The following is an 11,101-nucleotide window of genomic DNA, read 5'->3' on the forward strand; positions in this document are numbered from 1 at the left end:
CTGGCAGAAGGGTTACATCTGCACATCCTAAGTAGAGACAATGCACTAAATGACGCAGGGGTGCTGTGGGGGAAATAAGCAAGTGACGATGTAATTAAAGACTATCATAATGCATATGCACAAGATGACTGAATTAAGGTTCCACAGGTACCATTAATTCTGGAACTTCCTAGCTTTTGAGTGCTTGACTTTGCAACCGTGATACTGATTTTTAAAGGTAGTTGATATGTAATAGATTTTATAAATGAAGGACAGACTTTCATATTCTGTCATAGAAACACTTTCACATTTGACATTGGGTAATTTATTTAACCCCGCTATGTTTCAGTTTTCCCATCTGTAAAAAACAGATATTTACCAACCACACAGGGTAGTTTTAATAACTGTTAAATGTTTTGAGACCCTTTGAAGGAAGACACTATAGAAGTAGAAAGCATTTATTGTTAATGTATTATAATGACTGTTTCTTTAAAAAAACCTAATAATCTGTGAAGTACAGATTATACTGACATTTGATAACGAGTTGTTCTTGCAATACTTGGTTAATCATCTTCACACATTAAACATCAAACAACCAAAGAAGGCTTTGTCTTCTGAATGACTAAGCCAATATTCCTGAAGCGTTACACTAGCGAGTAAGGTCAGGTCAACTTCATAACAACACAGCAATGGAATAAGGGGCTTCTCAAACCCCTACAATCATTGAGCTTAGCTGAGAACAGATAGAGAAAATGGGAAAAGGAAGCATGACTATCTCAAAGAAGAAGTGAGAAGTAATGAAAATGACAGGATGCAGCTCAAAAGAACAATAGGGTATTTTGATGGGGTAAATTTTATTATAGGCACCATAGTAGGTGCAGGGATCTTTGTGTCTCCCACAGGAGTGCTAAAATGCTCCTTACTTAATGTGGGTGTTGCGCTAAGCATCTGGACTGCTTGTGGAGTAATATCACTGATGGGAGCCCTCTGTTATGCAGAGCTGGGGACTGCCTTACCATTATCTGGAGGAGAATACAGTCACATAAAAAGAGCGCTTGGATCCCTACCTGCTTTCATCTTTATCTGGACGGCAACCTTTACCAAACCAGCATCAAATGCTACTCGAGCCTTGTTGTTTGCCGAATATGCTACCCAACCTTTCTATGGTGTATGCCCTGCACCAGAGCTGCTAAAGAAATGCTTGGCTTTGACAGTTCTTTGGTCTTTGGGGATTCTGAATGGCCGAAGTCTCAAAATGGCTCCTTGGGTTCAAACTGTTTTCACAGTACTGAAGATGATGGCACTATCTGTAATTGGCATAGGAGGCATTGTCCTGCTGGTTAGAGGAAGAAAGGAGAATTTAGGAAGGTTTGAGAATGCATTCAGCTCAGAGATTCCTGATGCCTCACAGATTGCAGAAGCTTTTTTCCAGGGATTATATGCATATGGCGGTTGGTGGTCCCTCAATTACATGGCAGGTATATCTCGTTTTTTACATTTAATGTTGTGGCCAACATTCTTACATTCTTCAGATAATGTTATTAGAGCTTGTCTCCCAGTGAGACCAATTTAGCCTGTAAAGACATTTATATTAAAACACTGGTTATATTCAAGGTTTGTGTCTGGTTGTGTTGTAAAGGTGCATTGTCTTCTTTTATGCAGCTTGTTTGCATAATGTGCATTTACTGTCTCCAGAACCAGTGGCATATTTAAAGAAGAAATGTGGAAAACAAATGTGGAAAACAAAAGGTTTAGTTTAAATCCATATGCAAATAGAATTTGCGGACATAAAACAGTGATTTTCCCCTCTCTCAATGCTATTGCAATTATTTGCAAAAGGGTATGCAGAGCAGAGTGCAGATATCAAGACTGAGTGCCTTCAGCCACCCAGGGCACATACCAGAGGCTTACTAATGCACACCCTTGAATTGCTTATTTTGACAAGTACATGAACTATTTCATTTTGCATTGCACTCAGAAACAATACTTTTAACAATATCAGTTTTGATTTTCATAAGAGGTCAATCATTTCACTGGGAAAATAATTCTTAGTAGAGAATAAAGAAAAAGAGTAAAGGAAAAGAGTAAGGAAAATGTTATAAACATCTTTTCTGTGCTCTTTTTAATATATTCATTTTTAAATATTAAAGCCCTCCTAGTTTTTGGTTAGTCATTTGGTTATTCCACTTTGCATGTGATATTTAATAATATGAACAATTATTGCAAGCTTTCATGATAGATGTTCATGATAACGTAGACGATCATGAACACTGGGACTACTCGTATGAATAAGGGTTTTGCAGAATCACACCGTATACTTCAGTTTTTGTCCTTTAGTCTTTAACATTCCCTTCCAGTTTTATCCTTTCCTATATGTCAAACATTAAACAAACTAAAAATAACAAAGGCTACTGGAAAGAAGAAGAACATGAAAAATTATTTAATGTTTTAAAAAATGACAGCGTAGAAACACTTATTTCTAGCTTGAGAATATGCTGTAGGCAAAAGCCTTTTTTTCTCCCCTTTTGGTAAAAAAAAAAGTTAGATTTTTTATTTTTAAATCACATTAGGACTTTTTTTAGAATTACATAAAACCATACTTTTTAACACAATAAAATTCAATTTTTTTCATACTCTACTAATTTGTCTGGATTCAATTACTACTACTGCAAAACAACATATTAGCCAACAGTTAGAAGCTGCAAATGCGGTGGACCTACATCTCAATACTTTTTGACACCGAATTCTCTTCTTTTTTAACAAAGATTTCTACCCCATCTGCCGGGAGCCAATGAATTCAATCTAAGATGAATGCCAGGCCTGTCACTAGTGAAACAAAGTTGGGAGATAAAAATTAAAAGTCGGGGTTCTAGGCATCCTGCCCTTCAACAGTTTAAAATACCAAAGACAATTTACTGCATTTTAGAAGATTTTAAACAACAGAGAAGATTTGAGGAAAATAAGAGACAGCTTACCCTTCTCCCGCCACTGTCAATAATAGGCCACCTCCACCTCTCTCACCCTGTTTGGTCCTTTAGAGTTGCCTGCTTATATGCTTTTTTTTGCAACTCACTTCATTGGGAGTGGACCCCTCTGTCCATGCCCTTTTGACAGATGAGAATGAGCTGTCTAGGTTTCAGTAAGTCTTTACCCTTTAAGCCCCTCTCAACAAGGATACCTGTTTCAGAGATGGGACAGGGTGAAATTTGCACACAGAGAGCAGGTCTTTCAATAAAACAAGATTTAATAAAATAAATGGTTGTCTCAGCATACCCAGATTTACACTTGGTTAGGGCTTGGTAAGGCTTTTCAGTTTGTTTACTTTGTGCATTGGACAGCACTTTGTATATACTGTATTTCTGAATAGCTCTATTTAAAAGTAGTTACAGGTGTCACCAAGTACCTCCGCCAATTTTCATGGTTTCACAGTCAATGTTTCTCTCTCCTCTGTTACCTTATGAAACATTGCCACAAATTTACTCCTTATTCCTATCAAGTTTGTCAGGGAAGCACTTTTTCAAAAACAATATTGTGAGTATATTTGTTTTATTAAATAATTTTCTAAATTATATTTTTTCAGAAGAGATGATAAATCCTAGTAGAAATATCCCCTTGACTGTGATGACTGCAATTCCTGCAGTGACTTTGTTTTATTTACTGGTAAACATCTCGTACCTGACAGTTCTGACACCTAAGGAAATTGTCTCCTCAGGTAAGGATATAAGGCTGATAAATCAAAAGGAGAGGTAATCATTACAACTATTTATCGGTGTCCACCCTGTTGGGGTCACGTAGATCCAGATGAATTCAGGGTTTACATATAGGAAGGCACTGGACTTTGAGTCAGGAGATCTGGCTTCTGTTCTGAGCCCTTACGGTATGTCTACACTGTAGCTGATGTGAGCCTTCAGCCTGGGCAGACAGACTTGTGCTAGTGGGGCTCAAGCTAGCATGCTAAAAATAGAAGTACAAATGTTGTGGCTTGGGCTCTCAAGCCTAGGGTCTTGGGTGGGCTTGAGAGCCTGAGCTCCAGCCTAAGCTGCAATGTCTATACTGCTATTTTTAGTGCACTAGCTCTAGTCACTCTAGTGTGAGTATGTCTGCCTGGGCTGGGACACTTGCTTCCAGCTATTATGTAGACATACCTTAACAGAGGCTTCCTGTGGGGCTCTGAGGAAACTCCTTGGGGGCTTGTGTGTACATAGAAGTTGCCACAGTTTAATTTAAATCTGTTTAGTAAAACTGGAGTTGTTGTAGCTATGTCAGTCCTAGGATATTAGAGAGTCAAGGTGGGAGAGATAATATCTCTTATTGGACCAGCTTCTGGTGGTGAGAGAGAGAAGCTTTTGTGCTTACACAGAGCTCGTCTTCAGTAAGAAGACCAGGCCTTTGTCTCTCTGTGCTTTAGCTCACTACCTGTAATAGTAGGACTATACTCCCTACCTCACAGGTGTGTTATAAGGAAAAACTCATTAATGTTTGAGCAATAAGCACCATAGAAAAAGCCTACAAATAAATGAAACAAAAATGGTCTTATTACAGGCCTTTTTAGGGGTTAATTTTCAGAACAAATGTCCTCATTCTGTAGGCGGCTCTATACTAAAAGTGCCATGCACTTAGAGTCTCTCATCTTCCGTTGGATTGTAGCTGCTATAGAAAGTCCAGGAAGAATTGTATTCCTCTCTGTGATTGTCCTTTTTCTGTTCTAATCAGCTTCTTCTACTGTGCACATCACTGTAGTATCTGAGTACCTTATGCCCTTTGGTTGTTGGCCCAGTAAATACCAGTCCCTTTGCACTAGCATGGGCACTTGACTAGCGAATTTTCAAGAGGTGCTGGGAAGTAGCCCTTCACAGTTCTTTGTGGAGTCCCACAATGGGACAGAGCAGGGGTTCTCAACCCTTTTCTTACTGAGGCCCCCCCCACATGCTATAAAAATTCCACAACCCACCTGTGCTGTCGCAACTGTTTTTCTGTATATAAAAGCCAGTGTTAGGAGGTAACAAGCAGGGCAACTACCTGGGGTCCTATGCCATCGGGGGCCCTGTGAAGCTAAGTTGCTCAGGCTTCAGCTTCAGCCCTAGGTGACAGGTCTTGGAGCCCCAGGCTCCAGCATGGCGTTAGCTTTCTGCCTTGGGCCCCAGCAAGTCTAACATTGGCCCTGCAAGGCAGACCCCGCTGCAACCTGCTCGCGGCCCCCAAGGGGCACCTCAGGCCCCTGGTTGAGAACTGCAGGGATAAAGGATTAGATTCTGTGCACTGATGAATCATCTGACCTGTCCCTGCCCTCTGCATACTGCCACGCAGGAAACTCCCATTCAGTAGCAGTCCATGTCATAGGGGGTTAACACATTTGTTCTCCCTGCCATGCCCTGATCCCATCTCCTGCTTTTGCCTACTTGTAAATAGTGTGGTTTCACTATACACAGCCACAGAACCCTCTGTACCCCCTAGTTCTTACTCACAAACTGGTTCCACTGAGTTGTCATCAGTTCAGTAAGACTGTTGGGACACCACACCCACGGTTTTAATGACATTTTGTTTCTTTGCAGTTGCTGTGGCAGTCACTTGGGCTGACAGAGTGATCCCCTCCGTTGCTTGGGTCATTCCTCTCTCTGTTGCTGCCTCAATATTTGGTGCCCTCAACAGCAGCATGTTTACATTAGCACGATTAAGTTATGCTGGAAGTCAGTCGGGACACCTGCCTGTTTTAATATCCATGCTTAATGTCCACTATTGGACTCCGGCACCGGCCATGATTTTTTCAACCATCATTGCATCCATTTTTATTATCCCCGCTGATCTAATTACTTTAACAAATTACTTTGGATTTTCTGTATGGCTAATGATTGGACTGACTTGTGCCAGCCTGATTATACTCCGATACCGGGAACCTAATCTACAGCGACCATACAAGGTAAATGGAAAAAAGAGTTAAAAGGTGTAACATTTTATCTTGGGATAACATTGGGGAAAAAATTCCTGAACATCTAGTTTGTGAATAGCAATTGTAAATGGATGGTTCACAATTCATTTTTAGATTAAGCTTTGAGTTACTCTTTTTGCTGACATAACCCCAGGCAAAAGGGGTGGCGGGGCAATTAATTGTGCTTGCAATATGGCAAAGCTGCTTAGTTCTCTTGCATTTAATGCATAAAATGACAAATGTCTATTTTTGCTTCCTCTAACAATTTGTTTCTTTTGCAGGTGTTTTTACCAGTTGCATTTGCAATGGTGGCAGTTTCTTTGTTCTTAGTTTTGGCTCCTATAATATGGTCTCCCAAGGTGCAGTATAGCTATGCCCTTCTCTTTATGTTGGGGGGACTTCTGATTTACCTGCCTTTTGTACATTTTAAATTACATTTTAATTTTGTTGACAAAATTACTTGTTACTTACAGCTACTGTTGGAAGTTTCTCCTGCTGATGTATCTGCTGATGGTAAATATGAGTAAGAGCAAATGTTTAAACCCTATATTGCTAGCAGCCAATAGAAGTTCTTTTTTAACTCAAGTGGTTGCAGTCATGGAGTTAAGCATGTGCTTAAGACTCTGATTCAGGAAACCACTTAGGCCCCGATTTTTAAAGGTATTTGGGCAATGCTGACTGACTCTCAATGAGATTTAGGTTCCTAAGTGCCTAAATCCCTTTTGAAAATACTTTTTAGGGTTCGTCTACATGGTGCATTAGTTCACACTAGAGGATGTAAATTCTAGTGAGCATTAGGGTGTTGTGCACTAACTGGCCCGCGTGGACCTGCTAGCATTAACAGTTCCCTCGTGTTCGTTAACATAGTCTCCGCAGAAATGGCATTTACATCTCTCTACTGTGGGTTAACTCACAGTCTAGTCGAGCCCTTAGACTCCTAAATCAGGTTGGCATAATTTGCAATGTTGAGTGCAGCAACACCTAACTACCTTAAAAATCATGTACTTACATTGAAGACGGTGAAGAGTCCCATGGGGATTAAAAATTATAATCTCAGGCAATCTCATTGGATTTCTCATCATCTTAAAGTTAACCATGTGCCTAAAGGCTTTGCTAGATCGGTGTCAGAGCATTCAGCACCTTGCATGATAAAGCCCTTTATGTAGAGAGAATCTCTTTCAAAGTCGTAAAATCTATAAAAGCAGGAAAAAGTGTTTGTGTTTGCCCACTGTAATAGTCGCAAATATGAACTATACTATTAACTGAATACATGTCAATATGATCACATCTACTTTAGGAATCCAGTGTAGAGTAAATTGATGTTTTGATTATTTTTAGTATTAAGTAGTTTGTAGTGTAGGGCTTCTGGATTTGAATACTTTGTAATATTTTTCATCTGTGCTGTCTTGAATTGATTAAAAACTTTGAAGAACCTAACCTTCTTGCCTGACACTATTTTTTTTAATCCCAGAAAAAACCCACAGGGAGTGCTTGGCTGTTTTAAAACTATACATACAAGTGTACAAATGATATCTTATTAAATATCAGATAAGGCAATAAGAGAGTTGTTTGCACTGTTCAATGAATATGTTTTTAGTGTAACATACCAAGTCATATTTCATGGGGGGAAAAAAGGAACAATTTCCCATGATTATTACTTAGGCCCCAAGCATAGGAGCCCATGAAGTACTTTATTCTCATAAATCGGCTATGATGTACCACAGTCTCCCCTACTGAAGTGAGGTGCTTGCATCATGAGAGTCCCAGGCTCAGGGTAATGTGGATGCATCATCTTGGGTGATATAGTCCAGCTGGGGAACCTGGCCCATATGGGAGCATGGGGACATGAGGAAACCAAAATACAATTCCCATGAGTCACAGCAGGAGGATATCCAAATCAAAATATTTCAGGTTTTGGGAGTTTTGATGATGCTCCCCCCATCAATATTTTCCATCAAAAGCAGACCCTTTACAAAAACCAAATATTCTATTGAAAAACAGTTTTGACAGAAATTTTTCAACTAGTGCTATGCAAAATACACACCACAGCATCTGTAAAAACCCTGGTTTAACATCTAAAAAAGAGGAAAAAATTCCAATAACATGATATAAAACAGCTTAAATACGAATGTAACTACCGAGAAAGCAATATGTGAAGAGACTATTGACCTTTGCTGAGTGGTAGCAGATTTGGGGGGCCTTGTCTGTCAGTTTCCCACTGGAGGAAAAATCAGTGGCAGAGTATGAGGGTATTTTCTTAGTGTAGAGTGTTCATTTGCAGAATGTTCATACCTCCTCTTTCCTGGAACAGAGGTGTTCACAAAGGACACACAGGCAATGCCTTCTTGCAGAAATCTCAGCTCAGGCACCACTGCCAATCACCAAGGAGCAGCTGCTTGGGGTTTCTGTCTCTCGTGGACTTTACTGGAATCTGATTGCTTAAATACACTGTTCCCCTTTCCTGTCTCAGCTGCTGGTTTTACACCTGGGAAAACCCCCTAATTCAAGGCTCCTGACCTAGGGTCACATGGCTACAAAACCTCCTTTTGTGCAGCGCCTCTGAATCATAGAATATCAGGGTTGGAAGGGACCTCAGGAGGTCATCTAGTCCAACCCCCTGCTCAAAGCAGGACCAATCCCCAATTTTTGCCCCAGATCCCTAAATGGCCCCCTCAAGGATTGAACTCACAACCCTGGGTTTCGCAGGCTAATGCTCAAACCACTGAGCTGAAACAGAAGGGAACCTCAGAAGACATTTATTTGTCCATCCTGAGAGTGCTTTAAACCCACACAATCCCTATCATGACCATCTGGGTTTGATTACTGCATGGGGTTCCTTTAATTCTTTCTATGGAGAGTTGAATCCTGAGTGCTTATACATGAATGACTCATAACATGCATGACACTGGCACCTGTTGTCACAATACTTTTCTTTCTTACCTTGAACAGTCAATAAAAGTATTCCCATAGACTAAAGCAAAGTAAAATTTATCTTAATTATTCAAATTCAAGTCCCCACATTAAAGGGGCACCTTACAGCATTTTCTGAAAGAAGCTGAGATCACCATCTTCCTTGGGCCTTTCTGATACCTGATCTTGCTAAGGATGTTCACTTTTTTCTAAGAGATAAAATGTGTGCCTAGAAAATCTAGAATATCAAATAAGAAGCACACAAACAAATATGAGCGGGGAAGAAAAAAGATCTACCCCGTGAATATCTGAGAAACTGGGGAAAACAAAGTGTCATCACTTCCCTCAGATAGAGTTATCTGTTCTTCAAATCAAATGTAATCTTCTAAAATCAGGGAATAATGCTATATTTTCGACATTTGGGAGGTTACTCCTAATGCCTGAGATTTACAGCAGCCATGTTGTCCTTGTCCACCACTTTTCACAAAGACACTGCCGCAGACCATTAGGCTTGAGATGATATTGCAGAGATGTCACATCTCCTGCTGAATGCTTTAGGTCCATCTGCTCCTCTAAATGAACAGACCCTGTAATTAGACACTTAATTATTAAGTATTACTTCTACAGTATCACACACACGCATGGAGTTTTATATCTATATAAGAGACATGATTCTTGCCTCATAGAAATAAGTGAGCTTACTTTTCCATTTAAGCAAAATTCCATATACTTGGATATGACAGGTCTGCTTGGACCTACTGCTGAAACAAACAGGGTCTCAATATCAACCTTTCTATTAGGAGGGCTCTCACTATGTTCCTGAATACTTCAGGTAATTATGGTTCCTGGATTTTTCATGTATGTGTCAAGGTAATGACACAACTAATCAGGAAAAAGATCTTGGAGTCATCGTGGCTAGTTCTCTGAAGACATCCACGCAGTGTGCAGCGGCAGTCAAAAAAGCAAATGGGATGTTAGGAATAATTAAAAAAGGGATAGAGAATAAGACAGAGAATATCTTATTGACCTTATATAAACCCATAGTACACCCACATCTTGAATACTGCATACAGATGTGGTCCCCTCATCTCAAAAAAGATACATTGGCATTAGAAAAAGTTCAGAAAAGGGCAACTAAAATGATTAGGGGTTTGGAACGGGTCCCATATGAGGAAAGATTAAAGAGGCTAGGACTTTTCAGCTTGGAAAAGAGGAAACTAAGGGGGGATATGATAGAGATATATAAAATCTTGAGTGGTGTGGAGAAAGTGAATAAGGAAAAGTTATTTACTTGTTCCCACAATATAAGAACTAGGGGCCACCAAATGAAATTAATGGGCAGCAGGTTTAAAACAAATAAAAGGAAGTTCTTCTTTACACACTGCACAATCAACCTGTGGAACCCCTTGCCTGAGGAGGTTGTGAAGGCTAGGACTATAACAGCGTTTAAAAGAGACCTGATAAATTCATGGAGGTTAAGTCCATTAATGGCTATTAACCAGGATGGGTAAGGAATGGTGTCTCTAGCCTCTGTTTGTCAGAGGGTGGAGATGGATGTCAGGAGAGAGATCACCAGATCATTACCTGTTAGGTTCACTCACTCCGGGGCACCTGGCATTGGCCACTGTCAGTAGACAGGATACTGGGCTGGATGGACCTTTGGTCTGACCCAGTATGGCTGTTCTTATGTTCTTATGGTACAATAGAGCATGATAAGAGTATATGATCTAAGTGAGTTTTGGTTCTTCCAGAATGGAGTGATTTGTATCTTTTAAGACAAAAGTTTTTGTCTTCAATTAATGGGTTAATTAAGAGACCCAATTCTGACACCCTCGTGGACCAATATAATGATAACAGCATATCAATTTAGTAGCTAAATCCACAGAAACACTGGGAACAAATGGGTGCTCAGTAGTTTTGAAAATCAGGACATTCTTTTAGGTACCCAAATATGGATTTAGAAGGCTAAACTTAGGTATACATTTAAAAAAAATCTTGGCCATACTTTTTAATAGTGGCAGTAAATTTACTGACTACTACATAGAAGCTAGATAATAAATTTACTCATTATTATAAACTTTGCCTTTGCAATGGCTTCCATTTTTCCTTGTTATAAAAAACAAAACAAAACAGGGAGTTTGACATGTGTAGTCAGAGTTCTTCTCCTAGTCAAACCAGTAAAACCAAAGACTTCTTTGGGAGTCTTTGCTGACGCATATATCTGTAACTAACAACTCCTTTTGCAGTGTTCCTTACTTTGCGTCAGGTCACATCAGCTTTTGCAAA

General features: G+C 39.8%; 1 protein-coding gene across 1 annotated transcript; it reads left to right on the top strand.

The window, feature by feature from the left end:
• The first annotated feature begins 790 nt into the window (after window positions 1-790).
• SLC7A13 (solute carrier family 7 member 13) lies at window positions 791-6,432 on the top strand. Its single transcript, XM_077808938.1, has 4 exons — window positions 791-1,457; window positions 3,560-3,691; window positions 5,532-5,896; window positions 6,187-6,432. The coding sequence occupies exons 1-4, from the start codon at window positions 791-793 to the stop codon at window positions 6,430-6,432; spliced, it is 1,410 nt and encodes a 469-aa protein (XP_077665064.1).
• Window positions 6,433-11,101: the final 4,669 nt, after the last annotated feature.

Source organism: Eretmochelys imbricata, chromosome 2, assembly GCF_965152235.1.
Source record: "Eretmochelys imbricata isolate rEreImb1 chromosome 2, rEreImb1.hap1, whole genome shotgun sequence".
Classification (NCBI taxonomy): domain Eukaryota; kingdom Metazoa; phylum Chordata; order Testudines; family Cheloniidae; genus Eretmochelys; species Eretmochelys imbricata.